Source organism: Corvus cornix, chromosome 5, assembly GCF_000738735.6.
Source record: "Corvus cornix cornix isolate S_Up_H32 chromosome 5, ASM73873v5, whole genome shotgun sequence".
Classification (NCBI taxonomy): Eukaryota; Metazoa; Chordata; class Aves; order Passeriformes; family Corvidae; genus Corvus; species Corvus cornix.
Window position 1 is genome coordinate 17,496,296 of NC_046335.1, and position 19,145 is coordinate 17,515,440.

General features: G+C 35.1%; 1 protein-coding gene across 13 annotated transcripts in view; it reads left to right on the plus strand.

Moving 5' to 3' along the window:
- The window catches only part of EML5 (EMAP like 5), a 111,404-nt gene that overhangs the window by 71,420 nt on the left and 20,839 nt on the right, over positions 1-19,145 (plus strand). For 2 of the 13 annotated variants that reach the window (XM_039551893.1, XM_039551894.1), the window contains exons 27-33: positions 777-903; positions 2,485-2,499; positions 6,631-6,639; positions 13,227-13,305; positions 14,348-14,477; positions 15,169-15,267; positions 17,162-17,182. In XM_039551893.1, the coding sequence (XP_039407827.1) occupies positions 777-903; positions 2,485-2,499; positions 6,631-6,639; positions 13,227-13,305; positions 14,348-14,477; positions 15,169-15,267; positions 17,162-17,182 (480 nt within the window). Of the gene's footprint in view, positions 1-776; positions 904-1,626; positions 2,120-2,484; positions 2,500-6,630; positions 6,640-13,213; positions 13,306-14,347; positions 14,478-15,168; positions 15,268-17,161; positions 17,183-19,145 lie in introns of those variants that run through there. The other 11 variants (XM_039551899.1, XM_039551896.1, XM_039551895.1 and 8 more) reach the window with 11 other exon arrangements.

Here is a 19,145-nt window from a genome sequence, read left to right on the forward strand (position 1 = left end):
TGCTTGTGAGCTGTTAGAACATCTTAGCCCTATAACCTCTCCTAGGCTCTGGTGCTTTACACAGAACCCTCTTAAGCTGTGTGTTCAAAAGTACTCTAAAAGAGAGCGAGGTCTGTGAAGCTCTAGAACAAAAGACATTGACATCTTTATCCACAAAAGTTTCTCTTGGTCAGGTCCTATTAATTTCAGTTAGAGTTAAGAACTATTCACAGTCACATTGTTGGCATTAGTAGTCTCTATCTTTGAAAAAACAAAATAATGGAGAGTAAGTAACAACCCTGTCACTACTTAGCTTTTCCAACATGTTTGTTTTACTATAGTAAACATCATCTTGATGTGCCTTACTGTCCCTAAGCATTGTGTAGGAACCTTGTGCACACCTATAGATTCCATCGTAGTGGATGGATTCTGGAACTGAGAACAGCCAGGCACTGAATCTTACAGGTCTTAAAAGCAGGTGTCAGGTAGCAAGGTTCCTTGTTAGTGATTGTAGTTAAGGCCAACAAAGCAGAAATGGGGTAGCTTTTAAAGTCCCTTGACTCTATTAATTTTTTTCCACAAAGATATTGTAAGGAGTTTTTTTCCTTGAATGTCTTTTATTAACAACGTTCATGATTCCCAGCTACTTTCTTTCTGTTGTGGATTTATGTTACTAATAATCCATGCTATAATTGCTTTTGTAATCTAGTACATTGTTGAAATCTGCACAAATTATGGTTAAATTGTTGTTCTTGTAGCTTATTTTGGTTTGATATTGTTCCCTCTGGTTTTGTTAGGTTATGACAGTGATGTGACAAGGGAAAATGAAATTAATTACACCATCAAAGCCTTATCAACAAACATTAGACCAATGTTTGGAATTAAGCCTCATCTGCAACAAAAGGAGCCAACCTTAGATGAAAGGTAATTACTATATTATAAGCCTCATCTGCAACAAAAGGAGCCGAAGTTAGATGAAAGGCAATTACTAAATTACAATTCTAGCCAAGAAATCAACCTGAAAAGATAATAGTAAAACAAAATTATATTGGAATATGTAATTCTTAACTTAAAAGAATATGTATTAAAAAAATCTAAATACATCTTTGAAGAAAAAAGGAAGTTGACCCAAAGGACTAGGCTGTATCTATTTTCAGAGAGCACAAAAGACTACAAACTTACGTATGCATATTTTTATGTTTAGGGAGTTCCTTGAGATAATCGAGTTATTTGCTGGTGTTTAATGATACATTGTTTTTGAAACTTAGATACTGACTGGTATTTAGTGATGGCATTATAGGCATGAGCCTGTACAATTGTTTTAGTGAAGGACAGCAATCCGATTTTTGGTTCTGCCAACAAACTGCTCTGATGAATTCAGCTCTGATTGCTCCTGGCATTGTTTCTGCCTCTACATAACTTCTACCTTTCTTTGAAAAATTCTGTCCGCAGTGATTCTGCAGTTCTTGTTAATGAATCTTGGAAAATGAAGTTGGTTGCTTTGCAGTGTTAGTTCTAGATCTTGGTTCACTATTGTATGCCGTGGAAGTGAGTGGGATGGGGAGCAGACTATAATAAACCCAGAAGATAAAGTAGATGCAAAATAAGAAAAATAATTTATAATCTCTAGAACATTATCTGTTGTAGAATCTGCAGCTGAGCATGGGGCCCTGAAAGTTGTTTGTTGTCCACAAAATAGATGAGGACAGTATATGTGAGGAAAAAGGAAGGAGGGATTCCTAACACAGCAATTGAGGAACGCTGGTACTAAAGAGAGGGAAGCGAGGAAAACAACAGGGTGTAAGAGCGTGCAAGGATCCAGTGAAACAGGAGAGCAGGAATGCGAGGAGTTCTGTGGCAGTGCTCACGCCTCTTTCTGCAGTGGAGCTGGACAGTCTGTGACACCCTTGCTGAGAAATGCAGTGTGACTTCTGTGGGAGGTTCATGTCATCTGTTGTTTTTAAGTTGTGTTGCCGTAGGAGAGAGTGGGATCCCTGTGTACAAAGCTGTGGTTCCCTGTAGTGCATTTATAATGAGAAATGGTCTGTCTTTCTTAATTAGATGTATTTGATGTGGAAATCAAAAAGAAAAAATGGGTATGGTATGAAAGCTTTGATTAAAGATTTTTTTTTCTTTTTAATGACATTGTATACCTCTTGTGTTTCTTTCAGTAATTGTTTTTGGAAGCTGAGTGAATTGTGTTTTTCAGTTTCAAGTAAAATACTAAGAATTAATTCTGTAGTAAGGTGATGAAGCTGTGATTCAGAATACATAAAAGTTCACAAAAGAATTCCATTGCCAGCATTGTTGAAAAGTTTGGGGCCCTAAAACTTCAAAGAAATGTTTTTTGTGAAGAATAAAACCAGACTATTGTTCCTGTATGTATATTAACTTCTGTTCTGCTGACGTTAATATTGTGTAAGATTGGTAAATGTTTTAGTCTACTGTCACAGATATTAATTTTTATTTTATTTTTATTTCTCTTTCCTTTTGCTTCCTATGAAGGCAGGGGGTAGTAAGGTAAGTTCATTTACGTGAAGTCCAGGATTAAATGCATTTAAGTAACTTAAGCTGCTTGGGAAAGTAGTTACAATTTGCAGTAGAAGTGAGGGATTTACCTCTTTTCTATTAAATAATGGCTTTAGGTTAATGGGTAGAAAAGGGATAAGGGACAAAGCATAAGGGCAGTTCTCACTCTGAGTTGACATGAGTGAACACTGGATAGAGTATTTGGGAGGAGGTGATCAAACCTCATCTTCCTATCCTCAATGCTTTGAAGTGGCTAAGGAGCAGCTTGACTTCACTTCCTGAGTCAGAGAGCTTCCTAAGTGCTTGTGGGTGTCTGTAAGACCGTATCTCAGTGTGGTTGTAGAAGTCCAACATGGAATAGAGTGTAGTGAGCACATTGCATGGATGCCTGAGGTGGCTGTATGAGCAGTATCGTGTCTGCAGCATTGTGCTGGAGCTAATAAAGCTTCAGAGGTGAGGGGAGCATTACTGCCTTGGCTGCAGCATTTTGCCAATGCATCTATACTGCTTGAGGATCTGAGCTGCTGGGTCCACATCGTGCTCATATGGGAGTCTCTAGCGTAGGTGCTTGCATTAGGTTATGAGCTTCTGCACTTACTCTATTTAAAATATATGCATATGCAAAAACATATATTGTTGAATTTGCAGCACAACAAATCTTTAGGCTGTTAGGCCACCCTTCAGACTTGTAAACTGAGCTGCCTCTGTGACTAGAACTGAAGATTTCATTGAGATTCAGTTGGTCTAAGGTTTGCTTGCGGTGTTGTTAAAGGCCAGCTCTACTAATGATACAGTATTCCCTAACAGTGAAATTACCATGCTATATCATTGAAATCGGAATACTTATTTTAACTTCTATTGGAAACACAAAATGGCACTGCTGTGAGACAGCACTTAGGTCTGTAATTTGAATTATTTATCATTTCTGAATAATAATGTTTATAGATAATATTTTTGCATTAAAAGATGTATACTGTGTGTCTAATTTGGTTGTGTAATAGCTTTGTGGATACTCAGCAACACAAAATACATTTGAAAACTGTTTCTATCCTTTACTAAGGGTTCTTTCCTAGTATGCTTTTGTGCCAGGTAAATTACTCAGAAAAAAAGTCCATCGTGGTTGATTTTGAAAACACTTCTGACTCAGCTACTCCCTGAACTGCACAGCACTGAAGGTTTGGGAGATGCCTCTGGAGAATAATGATCTGTTCATATTTGTTCTTATACTCCCTGAAGTTGGCTGTTTGTCGCTGTCAGAGGAGCAGTGCTGTGATTTATGTACTTTACAGAAGAATGGCTGTACCAAGAGATCTCAAAACTAAACAACCAGGAATTTCAGTTCAAATTTTTCACCATAAGTTTTAAAGATTTGCAAGCAGATAAAACCATTACTTAGTCCATGTGCTGAGATCTCTTGCATTCAAAGATCCCAGTGGATCTTTTGAAAATTCTTTTGCTGTTCTGCATATACTCCCAGATATAATTCAAAACCAGGTGTTGCGACAAAACTGCCTCTGCTTTTATTTAGCTTTTGTTTTGTTTTTTTTTTCTTGAGGAGTTTTTGTGTCTGCTTAGGGACGTATAGACAGATGCAAAACCAGATCACCTACTTTAGATCCTTGTGAATTCAAAATGGGAAGGAAACTAAAAAAGTATTTACAGACTAGTCTCTTACAGATTGAGAAGAATTTTTTTTTTGTATTCAACAGAGACAGTAAATAAATGTAAATTGTACTTCCAAGGCAGTGAGAGAGGAAGGAAGCTACTGAAATGAAACATTTTTAATCCAAACCTCACAATTATCACCTTGTAATTGCCACTGAAGGAGAAATTCTGAGATTTTATACAAATGTCTTCCATATCTGTTTTGGATAAATAAACAAAATGCAATTACATTATTCTGTTTTCCAGTCTAGTGACTTGTGATATGAATGTAAATAATACACACTCCAGAGCTCTCTTCATAAGAAATCATCCTTATTTTCTACTTTGATTCTGTCAGCTTGTGTGATTTGGGAGAGGGGAGAAGCCAGGAGTCAAAAATGAAAAGCTATAGCAAGGGACTTTGCACTAGCAGCTTCTTCTCTCTTTCTGTTTACCATATTTGCAGAATAAATTAGATTACAGGAAAGTTGAAATTTAACATTAACTTTTTAAAAAAACAGTTTTAGGAAACAGGCTTTTTGAAGCCTGTTTTGCCCGTTGGAATGTACATTAGTGCAGGGCATTAACCTTGGGACTGAAAACCCTGAAATTTCAGACTTCATTCTTTCCAATCATAAATTTAGTTTTATTGTTAGTTACTTATGTTACAAGCTGTAGACTAGAACAACATGATGGAAAAGAATGGTCTCCCTTTACCAGTTTGAGGTAATTATTTTTTCTTCCCAAAGCTGAGCTAAAACCCATGTCTGTGAGAAAGCGAAAAAGCCAATTACCGAAGTATCAAGGTTTACTAAATAATCTTAATTTTTGAATGCAAAGAAAAACATCTATTCACTTTGCAGCCAAAAAGGAAATGTGTAGAGAAATTGTGTAGCTCAGTGGTGAGAGTTGGAAGATTTGCATTTGGTTTATGAACTGTGTAGATTGGTTTTATCAACAGAATGTAAAAAGTTTTTTGGACAATATGCATTTTTTAAGATGTCAAGAAAAGGGTAACTGGATCACAGGTGTATTGCCAGATAGGTTGAATACAGCTTCAAATAAGTCTTGCATACTTCAGTGATGAGGACAGCACAAAAGCCTTAATGAAATCTTCCTTGTACTGTTTAGGCATCCATATGTAAATATTTGCTAGCTAATAATTTGGTATGTCTTGTGCAGTCCATGTGGAATATGTTGTTCAATACTTGAATCATGAAATCAAAAAAGTAGAATTGTAAATCAAAGAATGGAAAATGATAAATGGAAGCTAAAAATGTTCCTTTGACTGTACGAATGTTTCTTTCCGTGGACTCAGGAAAACTGTAAGAGAAAACTGCTCTGTTCTTGGGGAATCTCTCGTTTCTCCTGCGTTACTATGAAAAATATTCTGTAGTTCTTGAGGAATTACATGCTTTTAATTGCAAAACCTGTTCAAGCTACATTTGGATTTTATTGTGGGAAAGTTTTAGCTTTTTCCTATATGAAGAAATAGAGCATCAGTCTTGCACTGCAAAATAAAGTTAAAACTAATTAGAAGACATTCAGTAAAACATTCTTTTCAGCAGGGGAAAAAATTTATTTGTGAGTTGGTGAGTTGTTGACGCTGTGTTCGTAATTTTCAGGAAAATTTTTCCTAAATTATTCATAAATTATTTTTGCTTAACTTATAAGTGAAAAAGACTAACTAGTGTTCTCCTTGCCAAGGTGGAGTTGCTTGGTAGCTCTTAAAAGAAAAGCTAAGGAAACCAGTGGAAGTGTACCAGCTAATCAAACTAATGGAATGTGCTCATGCATACTACAAATGATAGGAAATCATCTGTACATGTCCATGTGCTCTATGATTAATAATGATTTTTGGCTAGCCAAAGTTTAGGAATATTCCTTCATACATAACTGAGGAAACCTATCCAGTGCAAAGTATCTTCAGTCAACATAAACTGAATTAAGTAGTCATGAAAAAATAGTACATATCAGTAGTGCTCAGTACCCCACACATTCTTACTAGCTGAGATAATTGCATCTTAGTATGAATAAATGTATTTTTGTGAGTGAACTTGAACATCTGTTTTTAGTAGCGAGTTGACTGTTTTATCCATCAGCTTATTTCTGGAAGTTAAATCTGCACAACCTTTCTTTGAGTAATTCAGGTGTTGTGTTTGCCGACTCTAAACACTTGGTATAGTTCAGATGTTTTTGGTTTTGCTTCTGCTTTATTTCTGTATTTACAGTAGTTATCCCAAAGAATTATATTCTCATGTCAACACATATTCAGAATTCCCATTTCAGTGAATGGGAGTTCTCTATACAAATAATAGATTTACATAGGCTATGAAGTGAATAATCCCCTTGTTGTAAAATGAAGTATACAAACCAGAAAGTCAGTAATAATTATCTATATGAATAATTCACTGGCACCTAATTTTAGCCCAACTTGTATAAGTAATCCTTTTCTCTTTCCCATCTGCTGCTGAAAAGAGGTTCCAGGTAATGCTTTTATTTTGCTATCTAGTCCATCTTCTACTGCCACCCTCCCATTTTCCTTAAAAGCCATCTGTCATGTTGGGTGCCATACCATGCACCTATCAGTCTTCAGAATATTGCTGTATTACAAATCTGTAATTTATATATATTCATTGTAGTTCTGTTTCATACAATAAGCTAGATATTTTTTTACAGTGTGAGCTAGATATTTTTTTACAGTGTGAACTCCAACACCATACTTTCCTATGTTTCACAAGCAATATTTTTTCAGTAATACTTATTAAAATATTATAAAGATTACCACTCTTTCCTGCCCCCTGGTGGACAGCTGTTTTACATGTGATGATTTGACAGTCTCACCTGACATGTCAAGATGTATCTGTTACTAAATTATTTAAGCATTAGGTTCCCTGTATCTGCATTAGTGAGTATAAACTGGCACTTACTGCTCATAGGACACATGAAAATAATTATAAGTAATTTTTGTCAAGAAGCAGTATTTAGAAGCTACCAGCCTTCATTATCTTCTAATGGAAATTAGACCTCTGTAAAGTTTCACAAATGACTTTGGAGAACTTGCAAGAGTAAATGGAAAGAAGTCCTCCTTACTTTTAAAATTCATTCTATACTTCATGCTTGCCAACACCTTTTGGGGAGGGCAGTGCAAGACCCTTCATGCTGAAGAGTAGTGCAAAATCAATTGCTAAATTCTCTGCAAGTCCCTCTAAGTATGAAGTGCTGCTTTGGTGCCCTGCACAGGAAGGGACTTTTCCTTTTGTACCAACAGCTGTAATTTGCTTTATGAAATTGTGCCCAAAATAATAATTGTATTTTTAAAACAGAAATAAATATTGTAAATTATACTGTTATAAGTTACCACAGAACTCAAAGAATTGGTTGTAATTTACCTATGCTATATAACAGAAAATCCTTCCTTATTCTGTTAATAACTTTAGAAACTCAGTAACAATGAGGAAGATAGGGAATGAAGTACATCATCATACAACAAGGGGTAGTAATATTGAAGCTATGTCTAAAACTGTGAAAAAGAGACTTCTTTGTTTCAGAAACTACTTCAAAATGCTTATACTCAATTTTTATAGTGTCATAACATGAAATATTAAAATATATATACAAAATCTATTTTCATTTTAAAAATAAAGTGCCATTATTAAGGTATTTATTGCCCTTATGATAGATGGCTGGAATTCTCCTTCCACATGCACGAACTGACCCTATCCATATGTGAATTCACCCCAACATGCTGTTCATGCTCTCCTTCCCATCTTTTCCACACAGTTTTTGAGCATGCAGCGAGTTATGCATACAGGTATATGACCACTGTGTGTTGCATATGCCATTAGTCACTTTGTTGCACATTAAATAGCGAATAAAAAATATCTTCGGCTTTCACACTTTTAAAAAAAGCACTTGAAAAATTTATTCTCATGTCCTTCAACATTCCTGCTTTTAAATGCTCAAGTTGTTATCTTGAAACTTAATTGGGAAGAGAATACATACATGCTTGTAATTTGAGTTCCAGTTCCACTGCTCTGGATCAATATAGAATTAGTCTTTCCTGGACAGATACTTAGATAAATTGTTTAGGTGACCTGTGAGATATTACAGCTGAGTAAAATTTGCCAAGTCTTCCTGACCAATGTACATTCATTTTATTCTGTTGTGTGGTAACGTTCGAATGTAAATGTGCTATAATGATTACTTAAGGATGATATAAACCTGTGTTTGTAGAGCATTTAAGTATAGATGTTCTTCTCAAGCAGTTGTAAAATAGGAGATTGTTTTACCTCTTCTCCCATTCTATCACAAGGGATTAACAGACAGCAAATGTTATAAAAATGCCGCATTCTAGAACCAAGCAGCAGAGAAATATTCAGTTCCAGTAATGTAAACCTCTGTCAGAACCATGTCCTTTCAGTTTTTACTGCTTTCATCAAACTTCAAATATGTTCTTCTGCTGTATTTAGTTTTTTTGCTTTTTTTCCCCGTCCAACTCACTTTTCCCTCTGTGTTTCAGGGACATTAAATGAATTAGGGCCAGGGTAGGAGAGGAGGAAGGAGAGGAAGTTTAAGTGCTGTGTGTCAAGTATGAAGCTGACAAGTAGAAGAAGGGCTTTTTATGCTGTGTTCTGTTAATTTCTAGAGCAACAGTAATGAGACGGTTGCAAAATTGTCCATGACAAATCAGAAATTAAAAATATGAAGTCTTTCAAAGCATTCTGGAGTGAGCAGAAGGTGGATTGGGCAGTCTTGCTCAATCTTCCCCTACCCTCATCTGTAAAGCAGGACATTAGTTGTTGATACAATTCTTAGTCTGTTATTCAAAGTAATAGAGAAATTTTTTGCACGATTGTTAAATCTAGAATCTGACATTTTTGTTCCACGTGCTGGCTGCTATGTAATCTACAGGAAGCCGCATTTAAAGATTTCCTTACTCTATCAAAAGGACTGTGTCTCAGCTAGAAAAGTGTCTGGAGCAGAGAGGAGCATATCTTTTTCTACTTTCCTTCCTTCAAGAAGGTTTGGATTTTTTTCTGCTGCTCTGTGTGTAGACTGGCAATCCTATCTTGGGTGTCGATGCTTCACAGCTGAGTTAAGTGGCATTTTGCTTTTCTTTTTAGTCCTTAATATGCCTTTGACAACTGTATTTCTTCTTCTCCAGAAGCCTTTTTGAGTTCTACAACATGCCAGTAGAAGCAGCACACACAACAAACAGCATGCCAGTCTCACATTTCTGCAATACTCCCTACTCTACTTGCTGTTTGATTTTATTGCTGCTGCATGGGATGAGAGAAGAGGTAACAAGACAGTGGAAAGCTGATTCTTGGGGAAACTAATGGTTAGGACCAACAGAATCACTGGTATACAATCTTCCAATTTTCAGCACTTCAGCACTGTTCCCAATTTCCATGTTTAAAAAGAGAAAGGTACATGTTGTATTTACTTAATTTTAAAAAAATATGTTTCAAAGGCAAAATTGTGTAAGTGGTTTTTAAGAAACCATTTTTGTACAAATGCTTTTTGAGTAACTTGCATTTTTAAGTGTGCTCCTAGTTGCTGAATAAATGAGCTGTAATTATGGAAGTATCAAAGGAATTCAGAAATTTGAATTACAGTTGAAAGTAAAATTGTAGATAGGGAAAAAATTTGATTAGCAGCTCTTAATATCATTAACTTGTTACAGAAATCAGTTACTAGATATGCTTCAATAACTATAATTTTTAACCATGAAATAACAGCTTATGTATAATGACAGCTATGTGCAATTCATTTAACTTGTTAACCCTATTCATTCTTTAGAGAATTTTGATTGCACAGGCGGAGAACTGGTTATTATTCTGTCATTTAACTTCAGAGGTTGTAAGCACTAGAATTTGTTCTAAGCAGTACTTATATTCATATGCAAAAAATTCCAATACACTTCAAAACCCAACCAAAATTTTATTTGTAATATTTTGGGAGATCAGTGACCATTTCAAAAAAGATTTTGGGAAAAAAATTACTTTTAGGAAAAAAGAAGGAATCTTAATGTAAATTTACCTCAGATGTTTAATGAAGCTGTCTGATTTATTCCTTTCTCTTCTCCCCCAGCTCAGCAAATATTAGCAGGAACTGGGCTGTGTTAGTTTCTCTTTTTCTCTGTGTCTTCATTTACTTCAATGAATAAGGGCGGTTTTTATTCTTTGTATCACTGAAGTGCTTTTAGAAAGCCCATTCCCCATACTGAATCTGTGCCTTTAAATTTTTGTTTGTACATTTCAGTAGTTTTTCTTGATTGGATTTGATTCAGCTGGGGTAGCACACAATGATAAGGTGACTTCTGTGGCACTGGGAGATACCTGTTGCTTCCTGATCAGGGTATTTGCAACTGAATTTGCTCATCTGCTGTGGAAGTGGGGAACAAATACAGTCAAGCATTTTTTCCTCTTTTAGATGGCCTCTCTCCTTATGTTTACCATCTTAATATGGTAAACGTTGTGACCTGCTGGGAGATTTTCTCTGTTGACAGTTTAGAACATTCCAAAGAAAAGTGTAGTTTCTTTATTTTTCAAAATGAAAAAGTGAGGAATTGGCCTAGCAGTGCTATTGTTGTTGTATGACAGACTAGGTAAGGGAATGCTTGGAGTCAGTGGTGATAGGACAGAAGAGAAGACCTGGAAAAATAGCTTGGCAGGCTAGGAATCTCACATCAAGTATAAAACCTGGAAAAAACAGTTGAGAGACAGTAGTGATTCAAGAGGGATCGTGGAATTGGATGTTGGGATTGCTGACAGAAATCAGAGAGATTCCCTGCTTCCTGTACTGGCCAGTGTGCTTGTATAGATGATGAAGACAGCCCAGGCCATGCTTGCTTTGCTTTTCCTCCTCTTTTCCAAAAGTTAGGGGGGTTACTTTGTCACCTTCACATACTAAAGGTCAGGATGCTGTGACTGTGAGCTAGGTCCAGACTATGAAAAAAAAAATTCAAATGTCATGCTTTTCTGTCTCAAGGTATGTGTGAATCCCTTCCATTTGCAAACCTCAGAGAAGAAAAAAGATTTTTAACTGAGGACTTTTGAGAATGAATTCTAGGGGTACATTCCCACCACACAAATTTCAAGCAGGACTGAAAGAGTGTATTTAAGTGCTGCTATCTTCTAATATTTGTCTCTGAAGCAGCAGACCTTACTGCATGTCCATATTGGACTCCTTTTTGGACCTGCCTTGCTATGCATGGTCCATGTCCCCAGATCTTGCCTTTACTGCCAGTTTATTAGAAGTCTGTTTTCTAAGAAAAATAATTTTGGAGTAGCAAAAAGCAACTGTTAGTATATCATTCTTTGTGAAGTTACAGAAGTCTTCCTCCATACTTCAAATTAGTGTTCTGTGTCTTAATTTGCACTTACTCATGAATGAATATCAAATATGAGCCTTACTTATCTTCCTTCATGCCTTGAATTTTCATGTTAACTGTAAATTACTATTTCATATTTTGCTCCAGTAATAATTTAATGCAGTCCATATCCCTCCCATGAAAAGATTCAGTGTTAACTAACTGTGCAGTGTGAAGTGGCAAAATTTCTTGTTAGATGTGCACTTGGATTTTCTATTGTATAGATTTCACATTTCATAAAATCTAGACGTATGATGCTGAATTAAATATTTCAAGTACCTCCCTGCAGTCCTGTCTAACACAATAGGAAGCTTTAGTAAACTTGATCACATTTGGGTGATCCAAGCAACGGACAGACTTTACCAGACAGAAATTTTTTGTCATCTGGGTGGTTTTTTTTGTTTTTTTTTTTTTGTAATTTTTTTCCACAAGTACTTACAGGCTTCTAACAGTAGAGGAATTAAGTGGAATATCTCAGAACACAGTTCATATTTGCAGTGTAGTTTGCATTGTAATACATATAAATCTTATGTTTGGTGATGTGACATCAATCTATAAATTGTACTAAAATTAGGCAGGGAAAATGAAGAAATAAATCTAAGAAAATAGTATTTTATTTAAATAACTGGGAAAAAGAAGCTTTTCAACTGTCCTTCAAAATACACAGTGCACAAACAAATCATATTCTATTGTTCTTAGAAAAGACAGTCATTATTTTGAATCAAAATCACTTAAGAGCAGAGATGAAATTAGAAGTACTTCTTACTAAAAAGGAATATGAAAGAGACCTGTTGCTTCATGTTTGATATTAGTTTATTGCACTGCCTACTGGATTAAATCATCTGGATGTCACTGAATCTATACATATAATTTATTTTAAAATGAATTGTTTCTCTTAAGGGTCCAGTTTGAAGGATTGTTATTGCAGCCACAAATGCTGTATTTATAGAATCAAAAATCAATGCTTCTGCAAATTACTAGGAATAGTTTACTAGTTACTATTACTAATTGCATATATTTAATAAATAAAGCTTATTTGCGTGTGTGTTTCTTTGTATAGATACAGTTAAATGTAATGTGAGAGATGTTACAGATATTCATTACACATATCTAATTGAGACTTCTTAATTAAATCTGGGCTATTCAGAACAGTGGAACATAAATTATGGCTGTTATTCCTGCATTTACGTGGTCTTGGTTTACTTCCGTGTAAGCTTTGATCCATATCTCATTTCAGTTGATCTAAGAGTGAATGGGCAGGTGCATCTGGAGTTCTTTACAAACTATTACAAAAATAGGAGAAGTTAGGGGTCTGCTGGAGGCATGTGGGAACAGGCATTATTAGATTAATCAGGTAGCCTCTATTCAGTAAAATTACTACAGAGAAGATGAAAGTACCTTAAAAACATAGCTTGGAAAAGCTAAGAATATTTTAAAACTGCCCAATCATTTTAAAGCAAGCTTTTTCCTTAACCCATGGATTGTTGAAGAATTAGAGAACTTAGTATGTTAAACAAAGGATTTTTAGGTTTTGTCTTTCTCCTTTGACAGAGGTATGTCTTTTAAAGATGAATATGAATGTTAGTTGAGCAGGATAGGGCTGTAAGATTTCCCTATGCGTTAGCAGGTTGGAAGGTACTGTTAGTATGGAATGGGTGACGGACAGCCTTCTCTTATTCACAGTTCTTTATTTCAGACCACCAGTTAGTAGGGCATTGCCACAGCCGGAGAAACTGCAGACAAATAATGTGGGGAAAAAAAAGAGACCTATAGAGGTAAGAAAAATGTTGATCTCCTCTTCTTCTTGTAGGATTTTGTTTTGCCAGAAAATGACACATCTCTGAACACATTAAATGATTGTTTTATTCTAAATGTATCAAAGATGGAAATAGTGAATAGTGGGTAAATAGCAGAAAAAGTGGGAGAGAATTTTTACTTGTAAATAAAAAAAAAGTCTCTATTTCTTTTTCTTGCAAATGAAATGGGGTATAACTGAATTCTTAGTAATCATAAATCCTTAGAACTGACTGTAGAAAGTGGGATGTCTTGTTTAGGTAACCGGATTGTTAAAGGGTGTATTATTGCTAATGAAACTAAGCATTTTTTTATTCCAATCTTTTAAAACTTTATTTTAAGACTTCATTTCAAATTCATTATTGATAAGAGTTTTTAAAATAATTTTAAAAATTCTATTAATGATGAGTTTAGCCTTGGCACCTGTTTTTTCATTACATAGCAATTGCAAATAAATATACCAACTTTTGATTAATCTGAGGTAGAAATTTCATCTGACCTTGGAAAATGCAGTTCTTCATACCAACACAAGTATCATTGATGCTGCAAAATGTTTGGTGTAGCACAATAAACAGCTTTCTGACATCACTGCTCTAGAAGTTTTAGACTGTAATTCAGCTTTCTAGTTGCCAGCAGGAATTAAATTGTGGACCAAGGCTTGTCATTCTTTGTTTCTTAGTGTCTTCCACATTCAAAGAGCTTTATTCTTCACTGCAGTGTATTTATTTATGTGCATGTGTATGAGTATCCCTTTCAGTGTATATATATGTCTGTGTGTATATGTGCACATTCTGCAGCATCCCCCTGACAGGTATGAAAGGGTGACACAGCTACGTGTGACAAGCATGAGCAGCCATGTAAACTGACAGGGGAGGCACGAGCTCAGTTTCTATTGCTTTGAGATATCGTTAAACTCCTTTACTACGTAAGGACATCATTAAAAAATAAAAGCCTACAGAAGATTGTAAAGTTCACAAGTTCTTTAAGGTTTTGAGTGTCTATTGATGTGAATATCTTTTTTAGGACCTAATTTTGGAGCTGGTATTTGGGTATCGAGGCAAGGACTGCAGAAACAATGTGCACTATTTGAATGATGGTGCTGATGTAATTTATCACACTGCATCTATTGGGATCTTGTATAATGTGGCAACAGGTAGGAGAAAACCCACTGGAGGGAAAATGTTTCTTTACAGACATGGAGTTACAGTTTATAAAACAATTAATATGCTTTAAGTATTGTAAAAGTATGTGGAAAAAATATTATTTGTTGCTAAAATTTCAGTCTGTAGAAAATATTCATAGTAGCTGCATAAGCAAACAAGTGTACTGAAATATTCCTGGTGACTAAACTTTGAAGGAAGTAAAGATTTGGGTTTTTTGGTATTAGCTTTCTGAAATTTGAATGTTAAAATGATCACAGAAACTAAAAGAGCTGAACAATGGGGTAATTGTAATTTAATTTTTTTTGAAGCATAAGTTCATATTTTTATTTGGTTTACTTTTCAGTCATCTGTATCACATTCATTCCCAACAACCCATTTACTTTAGATAACTTAGACCTTTTAAAAAGTACAGAAAGCCATTTGTTTCTGTAATAGTTAAGCAACTTGATGTGGAAAACTTGAGGGAATAGTTCGGAGTTACTGAGTGCTGTGTGTTGAATTCAAGATAAAAAATTATGAGTTTCTGCTTTCTGGTTTTAAACTTCAAAACGCAACATGACCATAATGCTGTTTTCTAACAAATATTATAAACTTTTCAAACATTAGCCAAGTCTCTGTGTATAAATGTTTTAATTAAAGTTGAACTAGGGTTTGGTTTGTTTTTTTTTTTCTTATTTTTAGGCTCTCAGTCATTTTACCAGGAACACAATGATGATATTTTGTGCCTCACTGTGAATCAGCACCCCAAGTTTATCAACATAGTGGCAACTGGCCAAGTAGGTATGTTTGTATTTCTTTGTAAAAGGAATTAACATAAGAGCATGCAATCAGGGCCTTGTAAATTCATGATAAATCACAAAAATATTTGATTATGCTATCTCCGTTTGTATGAGTGTTACTCAGTTACCTGTCCTCTTTATATGTTTCTCTGAGTGTAATTGAATAAAGTTGACAAAAATATTGAGACATGAAAGATTAAACTTATCTTTTGTTTGGAGTATTATCAAAACTATTTTTTCAGAAATCTTAAGCCCCATTAAATTAGTCTGGTTGTATTGAACTATCAGCTTATGTTAGACCTTCCAAAGAGTCATAGCCCTTCCAAAGAAGCTGAATAGAGCTAACCTTCATTTTTTAAAATACATGTCAATTTGTGTAGGTTTTATCTCATCAGGTAGATTTATAATACCTACTTGGTGGTTGGATATGATATAGTTGTAATATTCCAGGCAGAACCAAAGCTCTCATGGTGTTCCCTACAGATAAATTCAGATTTAGAGGGAAAATGTATATATATTTCATAGTGACATTAAGATCTATGAACTAACCAGGTTAAAGAAAAAAGAAAAGAAAAGAAAAGAAAAAACCCATTTTTCATTTGCATAGCTGGTAGAAATTGCTGTTTCTTGATTTTGCAGATGAGTGATTTTTGTAGCCCTACAGTCTGGTTGTAGTTTTCATACCTTCCGTTGATTCTCAGCAGATTCAAACCCACATTATTTTCTTCAGTGCATGGAATACAAAAAAACCCCCCTTATTTGATTTCAGCCAAAATAGATTTTTTTTTTTCTTTAGGTTTGTTTTAGAGGTTTCATGTAAATACAGTCAGTTCTGCAGAGTTTATTACCTGCTTTCCTGTGTCTTTTGGATTTTTAGGTGTATGTCTCATTAAAATTGACTCATTGATAATAGTAACTGCTTAGCTAAAATAGCTTTCTTTCTTGGTGAGTTTCTTGCCTCACATAATTTTAAACAAATTTTTAATGGAAGTTATTTAAATGGAAAAAATCATCAGCAGATTTTTGTCTATGGTTTGATTGCAAAGAACAATTGCAGGAATTACAAACCTTTTAATGTCTTTAATAATTTGCTTTTTCATCGTATTTCTTAATCTGGCGCTGTTTGCCTTTCTGTAGGGGAAGAAAGTGAAAACTTTTCTTCTGCAGTGTTCATCTTACCCAAGACAAAACACAGGACTTAATCCTTTTTTTTATTTTCATAATCATTTCTACATCAACTAGCAGTAGAACAATTTTAACTGTTTTGTAATGTGGATCAAGGCACACAAATCAGGGGCAGATGACACTTAAAAATTACATACACTTTTAAGTAGGGAATTAAAAATGAGCAGGAAGTGAAATATCTTAAAGCAGCACTTATTTTTTGATTTTGAAGTGATGTTAAGGAGTGTATATACTCGATAAAGAACATACTTAATTGCTGCTACTTTCTTACTGATATAGTTGGCACAAATAGTATCACCATCATGATTTAAATCTTCAAAAGATGTATTGAATCTTCAGGTACTCAAATGCTTCTTAGCATATTTTCCCACTTAGTTTGTTAAAATATCAATGACATTAAAAAAATATGTTTTCATTTACTTTGGCTGAGAGAGACCTAACGTACACCAGAACTAGATTTTTGTGTTGTAGCTCAAAATGGAAATCAAAATATATTCATTCATGCAGTATATTCATTCTATGATTTATTTCTGATGTGACCTCCTTTTATCAGTAATTACTCATCTTTAATAGCCGTATTGGTGCTGCTGCAATGCAAAAAGATGACATCAGGGTGTGTATTAAGAAATTACACTGAATGTGGCATATATTTTCTTTAGCACTTATCCTATTTCTGATCTAATTATTTTTCTGCTGCTTTTCCATTACAGGAGACTCAGCAGATATGTCAGGTAAGGGAAATGAAATTTTAACATCTTCAGGTGTAGTTAGTCTATCTAGCAGCCATCTGCAGCTTTATAGAGCTTTATAGTGATGTGAATTCATTTTTAGTTTATTAAACCCCGTGTCAGTCATATTACTGTCAGCATGAATATAAGTCAAAACAGCTCAGCATACTGTAAATATAGAAAAATTAAAAATATTAGAACACACTGAAAAACTGCTCTTGTTGAAGCATATTCCCTTGCTGATTAGTGATTAGTGAGTTTTAATACATACTGCTACTGTAGCATTCCTGTGTATGCTTGCCAGTTTTGTAGACATGTTGGGGCTGACAACATTTGGTTTAGACCTTCAATTGAGTGTAATTTTAAACATGCATTTCTAAAGTAAATTTCATTGAGGAGGCCTAGGTGACTGAGTGAAAAAACTAATCACCTTTCACATTTATGTGCAATTGTCATGCAGTTATTACCACTGATTCAAAATGCTTGTTCTGATGTCAGTTTAATTTTTTCTATATCCTTTTGGGTCTTTGACATTTTGACAGTCTTGACTGAGCTATTTTTTATTAATATGTTGTTTTTTTCAACTGTAATTATAAAAGCTCATCACCATCATGTGCCATTGAGCTCGTTGTTGAGCAGCCATAATTGTCTTGTGAAGAATCCTCAGAGATGCATAAATGTGTGGTCATGTGTACTAGAAAGTGTAATAATCTTCATGTGGATCTAAAACTTGTTCTGTAAGAACAAATGTACGTTGACATCTTTAATGTGTGTTGACTTCTCTTAAATATGGCAAATGGTGCTTGCTCTAAGGATGGGAGGAAGAATATAGGTACCTTTTATCTGTATTTAAAAAAGCAATGGTGATATGGATATTTATATGAAAGAACATCTTTAGTCCTAAATATGGTGCCTGGACACTTTCCCTGTCTCACTTGCCTTCTTCCTACTGCAACTTCAGTTTGAGCTGGTGTATATTACTAAATTCTGTTGTCACTGCCTGAAACGAGCACTCTTTTTTCTTCTTTATGGAACCATTAGTCTGGAATCCAAGCTACTGCCTGTTTTCATTAGAAAGCTGAATAGTTTGACTTAAAATTTATTGATGGCTATTTGGCATCCTTCTTACCAACAATTTTTGCTTTTCTAGTTCCAATTTTCAGTTGTCTACAGTGATGCAGGGGTTCTCAAAGCAGTAATATTTGTGATAGGGTGAAATGGCAAATAAAGTTTCCTAATGACTGGGTGTAGATTTGGTCCAACTTACTGAAGATTTTTTTTGTCCTGCCAGCCCACAGTAGCTTTATCTAACTGCTCAGAGAAGGAGATGACACCTTAGAACATCTCTCCTGTGAGAGTGTTGAGTACACAGGCAGGATGCAGTGTCAGGATAGAGACTTTCAGAAGGACTTCATCAAGTAGAAGGACCTAAGAGTCCATGTTCTCTGTCTTGCAGGTCTTGCTCTGAAAGATTTGGTCAGTTCTTATTCAGGAAATCTAGGTGAGAGTTTCTGTCTGCCACCCAAAAGAAAAGTTTTGGCCAAGGTTATAGGGCTGGTGCACAAGTCAAGTGTAATACAGAGTTTTACCAAGGGGAGCGTTGAAGAGTAAAAAACAGTTCAGAGCCATAAGAAAGCTTTCCCTTCTCTCAGTTTCCCATAAGGACAGCAAGGAGTTTGCTGACAATTTTTGGGACATGACAGTTGCTGTCAACCCCTGCCCTTTCTGTTTTAATGGCATGTCCATACTATGCTGTAGTACCTCTCAAAAGGTAATGATAATACTATGTTGCTGCCATGAGAGAAAATTCCAATGGGAAATTAGAACAATCTTCCTAATTTTTTTTTTAAGACTGTTTTGCCACAGCTGTGGAATTGTGCTCAAACTGAATTTCATGTGGCTGAAATTTTGCCTAAGTCCCTGTGCCTACTGTTTCCCATCACATGTGTGCCTTTGAGGGCCTAGA